Source organism: Borostomias antarcticus, assembly GCF_949987555.1.
Source record: "Borostomias antarcticus genome assembly, chromosome: 11".
Taxonomy (NCBI): Eukaryota; Metazoa; Chordata; class Actinopteri; order Stomiiformes; family Stomiidae; genus Borostomias; species Borostomias antarcticus.
In genome coordinates this window covers 833,103-854,250 of record NC_140244.1, presented here as the reverse complement: position 1 = coordinate 854,250, position 21,148 = coordinate 833,103, and the positions used below count along the sequence as shown (strand labels likewise).

The 21,148-nt window shown below is 46.4% G+C and overlaps 1 protein-coding gene across 3 annotated transcripts; it reads left to right on the top strand.

The window, feature by feature from the left end:
- The first annotated feature begins 435 nt into the window (after positions 1-435).
- On the top strand, positions 436-20,421 carry eif4ba (eukaryotic translation initiation factor 4Ba). Of its 3 annotated transcripts, XM_084445506.1 has the most exons (15): positions 436-453; positions 3,111-3,251; positions 5,110-5,315; positions 8,063-8,179; positions 8,862-8,916; positions 9,910-10,056; positions 10,312-10,458; positions 11,632-11,805; positions 12,411-12,684; positions 14,764-14,852; positions 15,219-15,477; positions 15,750-15,784; positions 18,368-18,497; positions 19,768-19,840; positions 20,279-20,421. In XM_084445506.1, the coding sequence occupies exons 1-15, from the start codon at positions 441-443 to the stop codon at positions 20,357-20,359; spliced, it is 1,941 nt and encodes a 646-aa protein (XP_084301632.1). In that variant the 5' UTR covers positions 436-440; the 3' UTR covers positions 20,360-20,421. The 3 variants fall into 3 exon arrangements, with proteins under 3 accessions (XP_084301632.1, XP_084301630.1, XP_084301631.1); XM_084445504.1 differs by lacking the exon at positions 18,368-18,497; XM_084445505.1 differs by lacking the exons at positions 18,368-18,497; positions 19,768-19,840.
- The last annotated feature ends 727 nt before the right edge of the window (positions 20,422-21,148 follow it).

The window sequence follows — 21,148 nt, the reverse complement described above, 5'->3', positions numbered from 1 at the left end:
TCTATATACCATTATATCACAGTTACCTAGTTATATCTATATACCATTATATCACAGTTACCTAGTTATATCTATATACCATTATATCACAGTTACCTAGTTATATCTATATACCATTATATCAGTTACCTAGTTATATCTATATACCATTATATCACAGTTACCTAGTTATATCTAGTGCATTCGAGCAACTGGGGGCTGAGAAACATATCCGAATTTGCGACGAGGAAGTGTGAGTTCATGCGGTGTTTTATTTAATCATTCCTAGCAAGTCGCAATTTGCCACCTCCCAGTTATAAACGAACGCACCATAAAGCCCCAACTCTGGGCTGCAAGGGCAAGTGAGGAGGAGGTGGGGCTCGTGCACGCGAGATGCGCGCGCTCGATGATAAACCTCTGACGCCTTCATCCGGGTACTTGCTCCTATCTCGCTCTCCAACATGGCGGCGTCAGGTGAGGTCTATGAGGGTGAACGAGCAGGGTGGGTTGGGGGTATTTCAGGGGGTATTAACTCGGCACAACTGATCAAATGTGGTTTGGGGGGAGTGCTAAGGCTTTGTTGTATCAATCCGCACCGTGTTTGGTGTGTAAAGAGGTATTAATCGACGGTTTAAACGGGATAACGACGCATTCAGGGGCCGTTGGAAGGGATGTTAGCCAGCATGCTACGTCGCGAGACGACAATTTACCCCATTTAATCATTTTAAGTCCTAGTATTCTTCTTAATACACGTAATGGCGTATTGCCTTAAGTTGTTGTGTTGTAATTGTGTTTCATAACCGTGTTTTTTAACGTTTTATGACGTGTTTGTGTGTCCAACTGCCGAGAGAAACGGCACATTGTGTGTTGGTAGCTAGCCTAGCATTCCTGGGAGGAGGGGCTGGTCCCACGCGCACGTCTCTGGTCCCCGGATTACAGATGTTTGTGAACAAATAGATAATCAGCTGTCCCAACACTCCAAACCCGAACCTTCCCGAACCTTCCCGAGCCTTCCCGAACCTTCCCGAATGGGACGATGGCGCACTTGGGTCCCGGCGTAGCCACGAGCACTAGGCCCTAAACCCTCAACCCTGAGCACTAGCCCCTAAACCCTCAACCCTGAGCACTAGCCCCTAAACCCTCAACCCTGAGCACTAGCCCCTAAACCCTCAACCCTGAGCACTAGCCCCTAAACCCTCAACCCTGAGCACTAGCCCCTAAACCCTCAACCCTGAGCACTAGCCCCTAAACCCTCAACCCTGAGCACACTCCCCCTAAACCCTCAACCCTGAGCACACTCCCCCGTCCTCAGCAGTCCTTTGCTGACTAAGCCCTTATAATGACAATGGCGAGGTGCTTAGCAAGACATTAATCTGCATTTTCTCGTTTTATCAATCTAGATCGAGCTAGATTGGACTAGAGAGCCCAGCTCTGAGCTTGCTAACCAGCCAGTCAACACACCCAGCAAAGCACATTTCCATTTACATCACTTATAACTTTGGGCCTATGTATTTGGGATGTATCTGAAAGCTATTTTTATTAGGCTGTGTCATGCATAGTGCTAAGAATATGCCTTCGAGGCCAGTGCCAATCATTTAATTATTGATATCTGGTTACATAAGGTTACAGTTATGTTAAGGGTTTTTGCACGTTCAAATGTATTGTAATCAATGAGTTGGTGGAAGCCCACGTTACCAGGCAGGAGGAGGGATTGTAAACAAGGTTGTGTGCGTGCATGGTTGTGTAAAGAATGCCCTGACAACTGACATTTTCACAATGAAGCTGTCAGCATGCTTTGCTGCTCCCAGTTATTTCCCTGCAAACCAAAACAAACCAGATCTGCTCTATCAGAGGAGATAGGCGTGCGTTTGACCCCCCTACAACCAGCAATTTGCCTTTTGGGGTGTTAAATCCTGGGGAAATATCTCGCTCATGTTTCCCCAACTTCCATTATGCAGGTCTACGAGAGACACAGCCCTATCGTTTGGTTTAGTACCGTTCTTTTCTCAATTTACCCCTATTTTAACAAACTATCTTATAGTTTTGAGTTGCAACACAGTGGCTGTTAGCATGACCACTCCCCTTTTAGAATAGGTCAATGGGGATGGGGTTTGGCTTGTCTGGCGCACACACTATGAACCCCCCACAGTTAGAAGACAGCCAGGCACTGTTTTCCTTATCATGGACTTGCACATAAGAGTGGACAGACGTGCTAACTGTACCAGCCCAGAGCACTCGGTGCTAATGCAGGGTTTGTTCACGTAGAGCTGTCCACATTGAGGAGTCATTTCAAAAACATTCACTTGTGTTGATCTGTCAGCATGGGGATTGTTTGTGAAATTGCATACCAGTATTCCTGGCACGAAGGCATACTTGCCCCGTTTGTGTTGTTTAAAAGTGTTATATAGGATAATGGCCAGTGCCATACTCTTGGTATTGAAATTGACTGCCGTGCTTCGTGTTAAAGCTGTATTTGTGCTGCGGTGGTATGCTGTTTACTAATGATTTGCCTGTTCATATAGTATACGAACTAAAAGTAAGTCATTAGGTTACATGGGAGTCAACATGTCCTTAACATTTCACATGGGCCTCCTAAACCTATTGAATAATAGCTCTCAATCCACCTGCTGAAACTCCCAGGCTAAGCTTACCGACCCTCGAAATCACTACCTTCTCCATTTTTAAATGCATAGATTGGTGGTCTTGGCAATATGGCGGCCGTATATGTGCCTTTTAATCACCTTATGTAGTCGCCCATCCACTGACTCTTCTCTTCCTGTCTCTCTCTGTCCCTCCCACTGACCACTCTCTTCCTGTCTCTCTTTGTCCCTCCCACTGACTACTCTCTTCCTGTCTCTCTCTGTCCCTCCCACTGACCACTCTCTTCCTGTCTCTCTTTGTCCCTCCCACTGACTACTCTCTTCCTGTCTCTCTTTGTCCCTCCCACTGACTACTCTCTTCCTGTCTCTCTTTGTCCCTCCCACTGACTACTCTCTTCCTGTCTCTCTTTGTCCCTCCCACTGACTCTTCTCTTCCTGTCTCTCTTTGTCCCTCCCACTGACTACTCTCTTCCTGTCTCTCTTTGTCCCTCCCACTGACTACTCTCTTCCTGTCTCTCTTTGTCTCTCCAGCTAAGAAGAAGAATAAGAAGGGGAAGACCCTGACTCTCACTGACTTCCTGGCCGAGGACAGTGGGGGCAACGCACCCCCCAGCTACCCCCCCGCCAAGTCCACCAGCTGGGCAGATGAGACGGATGACCTGGAGGGAGATGGTGAGCACCGCGACCGGCCCTTAACTCACCTTATTCACACGGCGGCCATTTTGCTCTCATGTCACGATCGGGGTGGGAGAATGCGGAAGTATCCAGACCATATAGTACAAGTTCGTTATAAAAATAACACTTCAAGATTCGAAATAGTCAGAAATAACATCCAGAATCCACTACTGGAATTACAAACTCATGATTACTGGACTCACGTTATGTATTTCATAACGTGAAAACTACCGCTGTGAAAAACAGTCTGGTAATCATGAGTTTGTAATTCCACTAGTGTATTCTGGATGTTATTTTTTGACTATTTAGAATCTTGAAGTGTTATTTTCATAACGAACTTGTGCTATATGGTCTATGGATACTTCCGCATTCTCCCACCCCGATCGTGACATGGCCGCCGTGTGAACACGGTCAATGGAGCCTACAGACGAATAACCATATATATGCCGTTTACATTTACAGCTGTGTTACTGTATTCTAATCTAGTCACGGCTTTGACATCAGAACAGGGTTAAGAGCATAGCACTACATAGACGACGACGTCTACTTGTAAGTGATGTATATCATTCACACAAAATATTATTAGGATGATCTGTCCATCTGTTACTGATTAAGCTCCCCCAAAAAATCCAAACGCATGATGTTACCCCCCTAAAGTTGATCCGTAGGGGATCGACACGTCATCCACAAACCCAGACCCTATCCTATCCCAGCCATTTTTTGGGGCATACCACAGTGACATTTTGTGCGTACATAATCTGTAGGCCTCCCCCAAAAATGTGTCGTCCACTTGTCTACGGCAAGTGGCCCCATTTCCAACCCGGAGTCTAAAGTTGAGAACATACACCCACCAGAACCTTTTGGAAAGAGTCAAAATGTCTTTCCAAGCCTCCAACCTGACTGCATTGTGCCTTCCTTGTTTTCAAGGAACTAAGCTTCAAAATGTCTTTCCAAGCCTCCAACCCGACTGCATTGTGCCTTCCTTGTATTCAAGGAACTAAGCTTCAGATGCACTTTATGTGGGATGATAAGAGGTTGCAACTCTGTTCCGGCGTACTGCTTCCTATCCTCGTGAATCTTCAATAAAGGTTAATGTCCCACTGATTGTCACACATCTGAGTGTGTGAAATTTGATCTCCGCATTTGACCCATCATCCCCTGGGGGAGCGGTGAGCAGCAGCGGTGCCGCGCTCGGGAATCATTTGGTGATGTAGCCCCCCAATTCCAACCCTTGATGCTGAGTGCCAAACAGGGAGGCAATGGGTCCCATTTGTATAGTCTTTGGTTTGACCCGGCCGGGGATCGAACCCACAACCTCCCAGTCTCTGGGCGGACACTCTATCACTACTGCACTCGTTAAAGCTACCCGTCATAGATTTGTACCCATGTTGTGCGATTTAAAACTAGGGTAGGAGTTTAGACGATAGAGTTCCTCATACCAATCCAGTTTAATCACATTAGGTAGTCATTCCTCAAGGTAAAAGGTAGAAGACTAGAGAACCTGTATGTACAGGTCTACACTCCGCCAGTAACTCCCCCTCCCCCCCTTCTCTCTCTCCCTCCTCTTCAATCAATCAATCAATTAAAGCTTTAATTGTATAGCGCATTTCATACACAGAGGTAACACGATGCGCTTTACAGAGAACAAGGGAGGAGGGCATACGACCCACCCCTACATATTCCAGAGGGAAGCAAAAAAACAGTATCACCCAGGGGCCAGAAAAGTGAGCTGTAAAAATTCTTCCCTGACCCCTCTCAACAAGGCGATGGAGCAAGCTCCTGGAGTATGTTTGTCTACCGGCTAAGAACATTTATAAAGCAGTAAGTTACATTAAATTAAATTTTTCTTCCTCAGTCTCCACCTCCTGGCACACAGAGGAGGAGAGTTACCGGGCGCCGGCCATCGACCGCTCCGTCCTGCCCACGGCGCCGCGCTCGGCCCGCGAGCCCATGGTGGACCGCTCGCGCCTCCCCCGCAGTCCCCCTTACACGGCCTTCCTGGGTAACCTGCCCTACGACGTCACCGAGGACTCCATCAAAGACTTCTTCCGGGGCCTGGCGGTACGTAGACTCTCCTGACGCCTCCCCCCCCCCCTCCCCCAGTAGAAGGGCGGTGAGAGTAGACCGTCGGCCGTTCCGCGCCATGTCGTCATGCCGCACTTCAGGCGCGATCGATGGTGTTCAGCTTGCGTGTGGTTTCCCAGCATCTACAGATCATGTTTTTTCGGAGACGGTTCCAAATGTTTTGGTGATGAATCCGAATTGCTCTCATTTCTGCTATTGATTAAAAAAAATAATAATAATTGCCACTCGGATGTTCCTGCCAAGCCGTGCCTCTCGTTGCCATGTCCTGCTGATTTGCATTTTACTCGCCAAGAGGGAGGCGGGTCAGAAACCTGTTGAGCCCAAGTGAGTGTCTAGAACAGGACTGGCTCTCGCTCTAGGGATGGGCGTTTGCTTATGTCTATGTACAGATGCAACCTGTCAAGCCTGTATTCTCAGATGGCCCAGGGAGTTCCTCAGGCTTGAGGCGCACCGCCTTGTAGGACTCCACTAACCCTCTTCATCACAAGTTTATCAACTGGCCCAATGGGGAAATTAACTCATCTAAAATCCACTATTACAGAATCACTTGGCCCCTATCAGTCTCTTATTCCATTCATAAATATCGAAAAGACTGAATTACTGATTGTGAACTTCATCCAAAGACTGAAGGGGAAATGTGTCTTTTGACACTGAAATACTGAATGAGAATTTTCATGTGCCATATTATATCATATACCATTCATATACCACATTGTTGTGTGCTATGCAGAATACTTTTGTTTTCTCAATGTCCGCAGTCGTTGGCTATACTACCTGGCAGTGGTAAATGCTATATAAACCTGGTCTGATCTCTAGGTTTGATCCTCATATGTATGGTTTGCAGCTAGGAGCTACTAGGAGTTGAGGTATGAGAACGAATACAATACAACAGGACTAGTGATCAAACTAAACAGGACACGGCAAACAAACATGCAACAATACCGTTCTCTGACTAACGGAGAACGCCACTACCTAACGACGAGGGGAGCGGGAGGGTTCAAATAACACGCACGCCCCTCTGATAGGGCAACAGACGAGCAGGTAGCACGACGCCATTGGACGACGAACCGCGCGGCAACCAGCTGGGTAGATAATGGGCAGGACTGTAAACGATGATTGACAGGGCAGGGAGCCAATCCTGGGAGAGGCCAAATAAACAGAAGGAACAGACAACACAAACACAAGTAGGCCTACAAAAATAACGTGGAACGTAGCGCCGTCGGAAGTTGACATTGCACCCAATTTAAGGCCACTCTGGACAAAACATCGTGCCCTAAATTAATCCACCGTGGGAGCGACAGCAGTGTGCGCACATTACATTTCTCTTCTACTGCTTTTTTGTCGAGTACCTTTTCTTTGACGAGCGTGCATTTCTCCGTTGCTGTTTCACTGTGGTGGCCTGCCTGACCCTGACGTGATGAGGGCCATGTAGGCTAACAGATATCTCACGATGGTCTGAACCTGACGTGATGAGGGCCATGTAGGCTAACAGATATCTCACGATGGTCTGAACCTGACGTGATTAGGGCCATGTAGGCTAACATATCTCACGATGGTCTGAACCTGACGTGATTAGGGTCATGTAGGCTAACATATCTCACGATGGTCTGAACCTGACGTGATTAGGGCCATGTAGGCTAACAGATATCTCACGATGGTCTGAACCTGACGTGATTAGGGCCATGTAGGCTAACATATCTCACGATGGTCTGAACCTGACGTGATTAGGGTCATGTAGGCTAACAGATATCTCACGATGGTCTGAACCTGACGTGATTAGGGCCATGTAGGCTAACATATCTCACGATGGTCTGAACCTGACGTGATTAGGGTCATGTAGGCTAACAGATATCTCACGATGGCCTGAACCTGACGTGATTAGGGCCATGTAGGCTAACATATCTCACGATGGTCTGAACCTGACGTGATTAGGGCCATGTAGGCTAACAGATATCTCACGATGGTCTGAACCTGACGTGATTAGGGCCATGTAGGCTAACAGATATCTCACGATGGTCTGAACCTGACGTGATTAGGGTCATGTAGGCTAACATATCTCACGATGGTCTGAACCTGACGTGATTAGGGTCATGTAGGCTAACAGATATCTCACGATGGCCTGAACCTGACGTGATTAGGGCCATGTAGGCTAACAGATATCTCACGATGGCCTGAACCTGACGTGATTAGGGCCATGTAGGCTAACAGATATCTCACGATGGTCTGAACCTGACGTGATTAGGGCCATGTAGGCTAACATATCACGATGGTCGAGATCGACAGGACAATCAAGATTGTATGCTAATGAGTATCTAATGTTGAAAGCCAGAATGTTGAATGTGACGTGTATCTTGTGAGCTATGCAATGAGCTCGGTGGTGGCGTGTGGCGGGCTATCGTCCTATTATACATCTTGATAGTTATATTCTGGACGTAAATCCTGCTTAAGTTCTCCCTGTTCTAGAATCATCTATATGGAAGGCTGGCTTTTTTCCAATCGCTGTTGGAAATATCGATCTCTGCTCCTGTGTCATTTGTCAAGACGGAATTCATGGTCGTACTGTTGATTTGCAAATGTAGTTAGAAGCTGGAGGCCAGTCTCTCTCCCTCCTCTCTCACCCTCCCTCCTCTGCTCTCTCTCTCTGTTCTGCTGATCTCAGACCAGCTGTCTGGCCCCTCACCCCACTCTAGCTGACTCACCCTGTCCCCGTCTTCTTCTCCCAGATCAGTGCAGTGCGCCTGCCCAGGGAGCCTAGCAACCCCGAGAGGCTGAAGGGCTTCGGGTACGCCGAGTTCGACGATGTGGACTCCCTGCTGAGGGCGCTGAGTCTCAACGAGGAGGTGAGGGGGGCGGAGCATCTACACACATTCCCACCAATCGCCTTTGTGGCCTTCACTGCATCGTTTCACCACACACTAGGGCTGGGTATCCATTCGAATTTCAAGATTCGATTCCGATTCACAAGGTTCAGAATCGATTATCACCATTTGATTCGATTCAATATCGATTCGGTTAGTGTTACTAAAACCTGTTTTTATTTTAGCTGTTACCTTAATTACATGACTGCCAAGTTGTGCAACACATCAATACTAGGGCTGGGTATCGATACTGATTTCCAAAAATCAATGAATGAATGAATCATTGAATGAATTAATGAACTATTCATTCCTTCATTTATTCATTAATTCATGAATCGATTCAGAATTGATTAATTTAAACCCAGCCCTACCACACACACACACATCGTATGTGCAAATGTCAGTATTCGCCCAAATGTTCCTGAAATTAATTTGTGACATGGCACAAATGTCAAAGTTGGGAATTTGTAGCACTTGTCATGTTTTTTGCTTTTCAATTGTGTGGTTATTTAACTAGAGGACGAATACATGCAAATGATTTAATCGCGGAAGTTCCATCAGAACGCATTCTGCCTCAGTTGTGAATGTGAGGTGCTGTGTTTATGAAAGGCATGAATAACGCTGCAGATTAACCTTGAGTTCTGCGTTTCTTCTCTCCTGATAGAACCTAGGGAACCGAAGGATCCGTGTGGATATTGCTGACCAGTCTAATGACAAGGGTGAGTTAAACCTCATGAATATTTATGTATACAGACATGCATATGCAGCTATATATGAATTATTCATTGAGCAAGGAGTAATACAATAGTTCTTGGGTGTGATGAATTGGCACATTTTAATCTCTCAGAAGACGATTGCTGGTCCATAACTGGTCCTTCCTCCACCCGTAGACGGATTATGAAATGACGGGCCCCTGTGCCCAGACACGTAAAGGGCCCCCACACCCGTTTCATTGATCAAAATTTTTAATTTGCCCAATGAGACGGCATCCAATTTGCAGATGATTTGAGAAAACTCACAATAAAAGCAGCTTTATTCAGCTCAGTTTTGACTCGAGGGACCTCAACTCTGTGGGGAGGACTTGCTTTTAGGATTTCTCCCCAAAAGAGTTGAAGGGCCCATATGGAGTACTCATCCCCTCTAAAGTACTATAAACACTCACTTAAAAACTACAGGTATCATGATGGTTTCTTTCTTGTGACGTCTTCAAAGTGAATGTTGAGGCTATTGCTTCAGTTTTTCAGCAGAATTTTTGAGGCTCTGTTATTGAATGAATGACTAAGACTTTTGACTATGAGACAAGAAATGTAAATTGCCCCCTGAGTAGGGATGAGACGGTATACCGTAAAACCGTGAACTACGGTATAAAATGTCCACGGTATTAGAACCGTGACATTCCCTGTGTTTACGGTATTATGTTTACGGTATTACACAATAATGCGCTGCTGAAACTTCACATTTCAACTTGCTTGCAACAGTTAATTTTGTAATTTAATATAAGCTTGCTATTAATATATAATATATATTGTAGTAAATACTTGTTTTTTTATGTGTGTTGGGGAGGTGAAATGCCGTAAACTGTACCGTGTAACTAGATCGTACCGTAATGCAAGAATCCATACCGTCTCATCCCGACTCCTGAGCTCTTGGGCCCCTGGGCCGGGGCCCGGTAGGCCCGTTCAGTAATGGGTCTTTGCCTCCACCCCTCTCAGAGAGAGACAACGGTCAGATGGGCGGCCGGGACCGGGGCGGTCGGATGGCGGACATGGGTCCTGACAAGACGGACAGCGACTGGAGGGCCCGCCCTGCCGCGGAGGCCGACGACGGACCCCCGAAGAGAGACGACGCCTTCGGGGAGAGTGAGTCAGATCACACACACACATCTCCACTCACACACACCTAAACACACACACCTAAACACACACACACACACCTAAACACACACACACACACACACACCTAAACACACCTCTTCACGGAACACTCAAAGGTGTCAAAGGTCAAATCATTCAAGTGAATCTACACAACTGTTATCATGTCATAATGGCGGCGCTATGCGAATAGTTGTTTGGTTCCAGGCAGTGACGCTTCACTCTTCCCGTTTCCCTCGCTAGGGTCCCGGGACCGCTTCGGAGAGTCAGACCGCTTCGGACGCGACGGGCCAAGGCGGGACAACGCCTTCGACGGCGGCAGAGACCGCTTCCGTGACCGTTACGATGACCGTGACCGTCGAGACTTCGACCGGGGAGGAGAGACCACCAGTGAGAAAACCTTTTTTATTCTTGGGCTGGGGTTGGGGGGTCATGGGGGGGATGTATCGTGTGTGAGAAACATGTTCATTTCAGTCCAAAACTTCTTGTACTCGCAGTGGTTTGGACTTTTATTGACAAATTACAATTAGCTAGTCTGGGTGGTGTCAAAGTTAGTGCTAATGTGATTATAATTAAAAGCATGGTGATTGTGCAGACTCCACCTTATAAGCCATTGAACAATATTCTCAGGGTATCCGCGGGGCCTTAAAAAGTCTGAAAAAGTCTTGCATGAACTAATTATTAAAGGGCTGGTAACTCAAAAGGTATTTAAAGATCACTGTGTAGAGGAACATTTCTAATCACAACATCTGTGTCGTAATAGAGGTGCTTTGAAGGACCGGGTGATTGGATGGAGATTTGCGATTAACTTCATGGATGTAAACAGGTTTTTTTTTGCGTCCTCATATCTTTAACTCAAATGTCAAAACAAACCGTTCACGTGGTTCAAGTGGGGTCTAAGTGCTTGACCTGCCTCGAGCCTCAGTATCACGCGTAGCATCACTATTACCAGCTGAACTCGTTCTGTCATGCATTTTTCAAATGGTTGAACGTTGAATGTTTTGCTTGCGACGTGCAGGTTGGTGCAGATTGATATTTATTTCATGATAATGGAAAGGATTGAGACGGGGCAGAAGACGGGGTGATGGGGGTGGGTGCGGGGGTTAAAGGTACAGTGTGTGGTTTTAGCTCAGAAGAACTTTTTCTTATTATATTTTTTGCAATTCTCATTGCATTACATCCCGACAGCGATCGATAAATAAAGTGCCCTGACACGAAAATGAAATAAATCCATAATCTGTGGAAGTCGCAGGACTGTAATAAGTGCATCCAATTCTTTTGAGTTGCCGATTTGAAATGATTGGTCGGTTCACCTGCCTGTCACCTTACCTACCTAGTGAGTGTCATTTGTTTTCCTCCATTTTGGAGGAGTGGCTTGCTTTCCAGGGAGGCCTGAAGTGAGGGGAGGGGGGAGGGGCTTGTCGGTTGTATTTTTCAAAATCTTACAATGTTCATAAGTCTAACAGGAAATCACAAACGGCGTACTGCACCTTTAAGTCTTTAAATTTAACTCGCTGAAACCTCCAGAAGCCCTGATTCTAAACTCGTCCTCGTGACCCCCAGGTTTTGACTCTCGCAGTGGCGGGGGGCGTCGTGCCTTTGGCAGCGGCTTCCGCCGTGACTACGACGACAATCGGAGTAGCAGCGACCGCTACGGCGGGGAACGGGAGCGCTTCGGCGGCGACCGCGAAGACCGCTTCGAGAGACGCGAGGAGAGACGCGAGGAGAGAAGTGATGGTAAAATGAAGAGTATCTTTTTTTATTCTCTTAAACATCCAACCATCATACAGACATGCAACGTATGAATGTGACTGAATGTTGGTGGTGGTGGTCGGAGGGGCCGTAGGCGCTGATTGGCAGCCACGCTTCTGTCAGTCTGCCCCAGGGCAGCTGTGGCTACAGATGTAGCTTACCACCACCGGTATGACTGTCTGAATGAATACTGGACTCTGTAAAGCGCTCTGGGTATCATGAAGGGCGCTATATAAATGGTAAATGGACGGCACTTATAGCGCTTTTCCACCTTAGCGGCACTCAAAGCGCTTTACAATGGCCTCTCATTCACACATTCACACACACTCACACACCAATGGCGGTAGCTGCCATGCAAGGTGCTAACCTGCTCATTGGGAGCAATTTGGGGTTAGGTGTCTTGCTCAAGGACACTTCGACATGTGGACAGTCGGAGCTGGGATTCGAACCACTGACCCTTCAATCACTGAACGACCCGCTCTACCAACTGAGCTACAGCCGCCCGCAATTCATAATAATTGTTATTGAGTATATGACAATAAACTTGAAGCTTGACGGTATCCTCTCCCCCCCCCCCCCTCTTCTCTCAGGCCCCACCCAGAGGCCCAAGCTGAACCTGAAGCCGCGCAGCGCTCCCAAGGAGGAGGAGCAGGGGGGCGGGGGCGGCGGCGGGGGGGGCGGAGCCCCAGCGCCCGCCCCGAGCTCCGCGCGCGCCTCCATCTTCGGCGGGGCCAAGCCGGTGGACACGGCGGCCAAGGAGCGCGAGGTGGAGGAGCGGCTGAAGAAGGAGCAGGAGAGGCTCCAGAGACAGCTGGAGGAGGATAAGGGGCGGGGCATGGACAGGAAGCCCCGCGACAGAGACCGGTCAGTCAATCAATCAACCAATCAAAGCTTTATTTATATAGCGCATTTCATACACAGAGGCAACACAATGCGCTTTACAGAGAACAAGGGAGGTGGGCATACGACCCACCCCTACATATTCCAGAGGGAAGCAAAAAAACAGCATCACCCAGGGGCCAGATAAGTGAGCTGTAAAAATTCTTCCCTGACCCCTCTCAACGAGACGATCGAGCAAGATCCTGGAGTATGTTTGTCTAAATTTAAATTACATTTTCAGAGCAAAAAGGGCTAAAAATATCATAGTGTGGTTTTCCCCTCCAGATCGAGTGTTCATGTTCTTTTAAAGCAGGCCTAAAAACCTACCTTTTTAAAAAGGCCTTTGCCTGTTAAAATTGTTCTTTTTGTTCAGTTGTGTTTTGTTATGCTTTTAAACCTGTAGCACTCTTGAGATTTTTAAATGGAAAAGTGTCACAAATACAAATTATTTATTATTATTATTATTATTATGTGCACCCTGCCTGAGATCTTGTCTGTGGTTCAGAATGGTTGAGGGTTGATGGGCGTCTTCAATAGGAGCTCATATTCACTAGGAGGTCATATTCACTAGGAGGTCATATTCACTAGGAGGTCATATTCACTAGGAGGTCATATTCACTAGGAGGTCATATTCACTAGGAGCTCATATTCACTAGGAGCTCATATTCACTAGGAGCTCATATTCACTAGGAGCTCATATTCACTAGGAGGTCATATTCACTAGGAGGTCATATTCACTAGGAGGTCATATTCACTAGGAGGTCATATTCACTAGGAGCTCATATTCACTAGGAGCTCATATTCACTAGGAGCTCATATTCACTAGGAGGTCATATTCACTAGGAGGTCATATTCACTAGGAGGTCATATTCACTAGGAGCTCATATTCACTAGGAGCTCATATTCACTAGGAGGTCATATTCACTAGGAGGTCATATTCACTAGGAGGTCATATTCACTAGGAGGTCATATTCACTAGGAGCTCATATTCACTAGGAGGTCATATTCACTAGGAGGTCATATTCACTAGGAGGTCATATTCACTAGGAGGTCATATTCACTAGGAGCTCATATTCACTAGGAGCTCATATTCACTAGGAGGTCATATTCACTAGGAGGTCATATTCACTAGGAGGTCATATTCACTAGGAGGTCATATTCACTAGGAGGTCATATTCACTAGGAGCTCATATTCACTAGGAGCTCATATTCACTAGGAGCTCATATTCACTAGGAGGTCATATTCACTAGGAGGTCATATTCACTAGGAGGTCATATTCACTAGGAGGTCATATTCACTAGGAGGTCATATTCACTAGGAGGTCATATTCACTAGGAGGTCATATTCACTAGGAGGTCATATTCACTAGGAGCTCATATTCACTAGGAGCTCATATTCACTAGGAGCTCATATTCACTAGGAGGTCATATTCACTAGGAGGTCATATTCACTAGGAGGTCATATTCACTAGGAGGTCATATTCACTAGGAGGTCATATTCACTAGGAGGTCATATTCACTAGGAGGTCATATTCACTAGGAGGTCATATTCACTAGGAGGTCATATTCACTAGGAGGTCATATTCACTAGGAGGTTATATTCACTAGGAGGTCATCTTCACTAGGAGGTCATATTCACTAGGAGGTCTTATTCACTAGGAGCTCATATTCACTAGGAGGTCATATTCACTAGGAGGTCATATTCACTAGGAGGTCATATTCACTAGGAGGTCATATTCTAGGTGTTCATTTGGACAAAACCAGCAGAAGCCATTAGTTATTCAGTACATTTTTCAATTCAATGTTCTTTTCTCCCCCTGATGTCTTAACATCTACGTCATTATGCCTCTTTAATATTCTGATTGGGGATTGAGATTGAACGGGGACACGTAATGGGTTAAGTCCACTACTTTATCTGACTTGCGCTAACCCCTTTTCATTTATATACAGCATTTTCCCATTAAAGGCATTGCCTGATATCTGTTGTTTTTTTCCTGGTATTAAATGATGATAAATTAAGTATCGCTTGGTTAAATGTTCTTAACGGAAGCCGTCTGTCCTCAGGGACCCAAGCTGGCGGAGCGAGGAGCCTCCTGCCGAACGCTCCCGTACAGGAAGTGAGTCATCACAGCCAGGAAGTACTTCTGGAAGAGGTAAGTGGCTAAACGTAACTTTTTTTCTCCACCCCCCAAGATGGTGGCAATACGTAAAGGTTACACAGACCGCTTTTTTTGATTCAACATATTATTATGATTGCACACTGTAATGGCAATAGAAAAATGACACACGAGACATCTGCCTTTAAATAGGTTCCTTATAGCCTCGCAAATTCTGCCTCAGTCTGTCTGCTCAGGGTATGATGACGCAATTTGCATAATCCATCAACATGGCTAACATGAGATTCAAAATGGCCGCTGATCGTCGCAAAACGAAAAAGGTTGTCTGTGGCCCTTTTAATCGTCTAAGTGGGACTTGTATTTTGCACTCACCTGTTAACTGTCTGACTTGATGACGCCCAGCCTCACGGCGTAGAGAGAGCGAGCGCTCGGTGGAGAACGAGGTGTTCAGCGGGAGGGAAGATGACCCCCCCTCCCCCGGGGCACGCCCCCCCTCCTCCAACTCCTCCTCCTCCAACTCCAAGGAGCCCCTGAAGGTGATGCCCGCCCCTCCCCCCAAGGAGAACGCGTGGGCCAAGCGCAGCACGCTGAGCGCGGGCTCCAGCGAGGGGGAGGGACGCGCCCCCGTCTCCCCCACCGCCGTAGCACCCCCCAAGCTGAGGTGAGGACACGCCCACACCCCCCCTCCTCCGTTCAGAGTAGGCATCGGAAATCTGAGCAAGCCAATCAGAAAGCATCCTAGTTTTGAGTCATTTGTAGATTTGGCCCAGTTGAAACTAGGCATCTGAAGTCTGAGCAAGCCAATCAACATACAAACCACCGCTTGAATGGAAAGCGTCTTGGTTTTGAGTCGTTTGTAGATTTGGCACAGTTGAAAGGTCGTTCGTCGTGAGAAACCTTCTGAATGCTTCTGTGTCTCATCTCTGTTTTCAGCTCAAGTTCTGCAGATGAAAGAGGATCTGGAAAGGGTAAGGTCCACTAACAGCAGGAGGTGGTGGTGGTGACTTGTGGTGGTGTGTGTGTGTGTGTGGTGTGTGGTGTGTTTTTTGTGTGTGATCTAAAATAAGAAGTGATTGGATTTTTTTTTTCTTCTCTTCACTAACCTAATCCCAGAGTGATCTGACTGGGTCTTTTGGTCTAACTCTCAGACTAAGAGATTACCCTCTGAAGTCAAGAGTGAGTGTGACTGACAAATTCGAGTTTTACTCACCCCCTCGCCCCCTAAATCACTTATCGCTCTCTGTATAATTTCTCCAACGTCCTGTTCCAATTGTAAAGCTATGGTGGTGAATTGAATCCTCCTTCTAAAGCTATGGTGGTGAATTGAATCCTCCTTCCTGGTTAGGGGTGTGGTGATTGGGCGGTTGGTTTGGGCGTGGCCAGGGGGTCGACTGGGATACGAGTGCACTCTGACCTGGCACACCGTAGCGTAGCGCTGCTGCCCAGTCCTGGTCTCGGACCTCTCTCCTGCAGGCTCAGCCACCTCTGAACGGACCTCTGCGAGCAACGCCGGTCTGAAAGGTGGTTGAGAAAGTGTATAGATGCGTGCCCAATTACTGATCCCGTCAAGACACCTTTGGCAAGCAGTCCATTTTCAACCTTCGAGACGATATGAGTCTCCTGCGCTCGACCCCCCTCCTCCAAGATGGTGGGGCATGATTGATGGTTGGGCCGAGGACCCAGGAGGGTGGAGGCTGGGGCAGGACTGGGCAGCCCGGTGTAGGGTAGCGCTGGGGAACCCATGGGCCTCACAGGGATGCAGAGTCTGCTGGTTTTCAAGGGGGGGGTGCGTTCAGGGGGCACAGATCGGGGGCAGGGGTTGTGAACGGTAACTACCTCAACATCAAAAACCGCTCATTTGCTTTTGTCCCCAGTTGTGCCCCCGTGAACCAGAACCTCGCTTTTATTTATGACAAGTTTCTTCATATTTGCTTTGAATTCTCACTCGAGTCAAAAGTTGTCAAGTCAGCAAAAATGGCAGACACTGCACCCCAATACAAGTCTGGTTGCGTTCAAGAGGCGATGCTAAAGTGTGAACCTCCCATTCCACACGAGAATGCTTGGCATTAAAGGACTACTTCACCGCTGGGAATCTAAAGGTCAATTGAAATTGGGTCACCTATGTAGTAAAAATGTGCAATTTGTGCTATTTGTGCCTTAGGGCCAGAGAAAAGAGAGAAAATGTTTTTTTTCTCAAACAGAAGAAACCCACAATGCACTGCCTTTCGTGGCCACACCCAATGGGCGGCACGTGGAAGCCGTGAAAACAGCCTAGATGTTGACCCAGATGAGGAACCGGATGTTGGCTGTCTTGCACCTCAAGCAAAACGCATTTGCCTACATGCTTTGATGCTGTTATTTTAAAGCTAATAACTCCCAGCTATAGTCATCTGCATCAAACCAACCCTGTGTATTTACTCCACATGGTTCAAGAAGAGCTTTCAATTTGCTTTGGGCAACATTATGCTAAATATCCTGAAGTAGGCTACTTTAGGTTTCATTTATATATTGGTAGTATATGGACATAAAACATATTTGCTATTTTGTGACAGTAGTTCAGCATCTCAAGTGTTTGTCCTCAATCTTTTCCCCAAGTAGAAATAATTAGGCCTAATCCAGAAGTGCAGCGATCCATTTCACCCCACACCACAAACGCTCACCTGCTTAGCTGTGGGGCATGAAGTCCTTACACACCCAGCGCCATTTATTCACACGAGTAATTAGCAAAAAATAGAATTAACTCCCATGAAGGAAGACGTACACATCGGATGTGAAGCTTCACAGGGCAAAAAAGCAGGAATGTAAGCGAAACGGTTTAGATTTTAGCGCTTATTCGCCGTTGACAAAATAATTTTGACTAATGAAATCGCTCATTGTATACAACATCATACAATGATGCATACATTATTCAATACATCATATTGAAACAACAGTGCTGGCAGCCATGACAAATGAAAGTATATAGCCTAATATAATATATATATATATATATAGGATACGAGCCATAATGTCTTTTTGTTTGTTTTATTGAATCCATCTAAAGCACTGGATAGGCTACATGCAGTTCACCCCGAGGTGGAGTATAATAACTAGCGAGAATGGCAATTGCGTGCTAGAGTTGTATTTGGAATTTGCCGAATGGAATATTGGAACTAACAGCACAAATACAAGTATATATGTATATATATATTAGCTAAATATCATTTTGCGAAGAAATTACAAGGTAGGAAAGACATTCAAGTGATTCAACATGTTTATTAGACGACAAGGAACCATATAATCGAGGAATTTCGAAAATAAACAAAACGGATTGTTTTGATTCACGTTTCGTTGGGTACCTTTAATTGTAAAACACTGCACATTGGGGAATGATTCAAGGCTTAATGCTAATCGGTGAAGTGTCCCTTTAACACGCAGAGCATCACGTGCTTGAATGCCACCAGGGCCGTAACCCCGAGGTAGTGTGGAGTGGAGTGTCGAACGTCGTCTCCCGCCAAGTCCCCTACCCTTACCCTTCCCTCAATCCTCACTGTGTGGGCTCTCCCTTGCAGACGAGAATAAGGTGGACGCTGTGCGCCGGGACCGGGGGGCCCCTCAGGGTAGAGGGGGGCCCGCGGGGCCTGGAGCAGGGCGGGGCCGAACGGAGGGGGCCAGCAGAGACCGGCGGAGAGAGGCAGACAGGTCAGCCCAAAGCCAGTGGCACTAGCAGAGAGTCAGGCAGGAGCTTTTCACCAGCCTGCAGGGGAACTCTAGAGGCTGGTTTATAGTCAGGTAGGTCAGTCATCAACACACACTTGAGACCCAAGTTATTAGCAAGCCAGCTATCAGTATCCATCTTCTTTTGTTATTCTCCTTCTCTGTATGGAAGATGGAGATCTATGCTCTTTTAAGCAGTAGAGCTAGATTTCTGAACATGCAAATATTAATTTCGTAGTTTCCAATGTAACTTTCCTTTTTAAGTGCCCAAAACAATTAAGTTGTATGTTGCTTTCAAGTAGCTCTATTGGTGTATTTCTGTTTGTCAAGAGAATTGCTGTATGATTCTTGCTTAATTTCCTAAGTACCCAAGATGCCACTCTCCAGAGCTTAATATGAAGGGGAAAGTTAGCATATTGGCCAGCAAATTTGCTATCTGGCAGTAATAGTTCATTATCACCATGATTGGTATTCCATCAAAATTGTGTTAATCAATTTTCGATGAATACAGAGCAGTGGAAGTTAGAATTCACAGCAGTGAAGGATCAATGACTACTCGGAGCACCCATTAAGGCTGGTTAATTTGAGCAATGTGGATAACTATTAGCATGTTAGCTTAGCTGGATAAGTATTAGCATGCTAGCTTGCTCCTTCAGTCTTTTGCAGGACTTTTAGCAGGAATGCCATTAATTTGTCCTATCAATTAGTTTGTCATGGGTAAAGTTAAAGGAGTAGTAAAGGGTAAATGCATGTTTAGCCCTGTTTTAAGGTTACTTATGATCATATACAATGGTTCAGATCAAAACATTGACAAAGCTAGCATTTTCGAGAAAGTTGATAATTGCTCTACCACCATTTTGTTCATACAATGGATGTGGGTGGGCACCTTGAAAAACCATTCAAAAACATGTTAACCTCTCGATTTCAAAGATAAGAAGCTTATCACTGAATCTATCTCATATTAACCTTGTCTTTCTCTGAGTAGCAGGCGACTGATTAACTGTCAACCAGCCTTTCAGATGTACCCCAATAGGCTACAAGGATGTAAATATAGTCCAGTTTGATTTCTGATTTATTTTTCCTCAATCAAATCCTTATCAAAATGGCGGAAATTCAAACCACCTATTGCCAATTTGTGTCATACTGTTAAGCAGCGTGCCGTTGTGTAGACGCTTGTATGTGCACTCCAATAGGCTGAGCTCCAGACTCCCGGCCGAGCCAGTGAAGTCTGACTTAGTGTCCGTTCTGATTGTAGAAAGGATATCAGAAGAGATGGAGACTCGCGACCAGCACCAGAGCCAAAGAAATACCAAGAGTCCCCCACCCCCGTGAGTCACGGTGATGTCAGTCCGACTCGCCCCCATAGTGCCTGTAGCCTTTCTGCCCTGCCCCCCCCCCCCCCTCCATGACCAGCGGGGCTTCCTACTGAAACTACACCCTCTACCGCTTAGTGCCACTCCAAAACCTCCCCTTTGCAACATCTTCAAGAGTCTTTGGAGTCAAGAAACCTTTTATCATCTTCAGTATTGCTCCAAATCCTCCCCCCCTCCTCCCAACTGTCCATTCATGTTGACTTCAGTCCTTCAGTGAAACTCCTTATGGTTCTATTCTTTGTCTCTGTAGTATCTTGCTTCATAGTGTCCAACAAATCTGTTCCTATAATGATGCTCAAGTATTTTCCTTCAAGCTCTAGTCATACAATGAGATACACATGGTATCGGGGGATCTCTCTTGATACATTTGTTTGCGTTTTGGTTCTATTGCAGAAATTCAGCTCAGCCAGTAAGTACGCCGCGTTGCTGATGGATGGAGAGCAAGGAGACGAAGCAGAGGACAGCGTGGAGTAAACGGAGAGAGAGAGAGAGAGAGAGAGAACGGGAGAATAACCGAGAGAGAGAAGAGGAGAAACGGCGAATGAAAATCTCACATGAAATATGAAAATCTCCTCAACTGGAGTAGTGGCTCCTAGGGAGGGTGTAAGCCCCTCCCCCTCCCTTCAAACCCCTCCCCCCTCCCCCCCCCCCCCCCCCTCCCCTCCAGAGGTCCCGCCTCCCTTCCCCTCTCCCTCTGCAGGACTCTTCAGTTTCTAAAAACGAAAGAATAGTCACTTACTGGACTTGTTTTAAATGGAGAAAGGAGTTGTAGACAAGAAAAGATGGAAAATTGAATTGTAATAAATAAATAAAAAAGTGGGGAAAAAATGAAATGTTGGTATTTTTTGTGATGTGGGTCTCTGTTTTTATCTGTCATGGGAGTGGATGTGATGATGATTGGTTGATGGTTGACATTGGTGATCTGCTGACCCCGAGTGGGAGTGAACGACACCCTCCAAATCTCAACTGGCGTTGACGCTTGGCTGATGTAATTCACTCGTGGGAACATGAAGAAACAATGTTTTCTGAGCAATGAAAATGAATCCCCTTGCCCTCGCTCTTTATGTGGGCTGGGTCAGGATACAACATGATGTAATGGCCGAGACTTAAACTTTGGAATTAGCCGAATTATTCTGATTACGTCACACAAGCTACAGTGTTTCTCTCTGAAATCCCCTAGACGTCATTTATCACTGGGCCAACCTATGACATCATCTGATCACCAAGATGTGACTAGAAATAAACATTGAAGATTATTTTCTG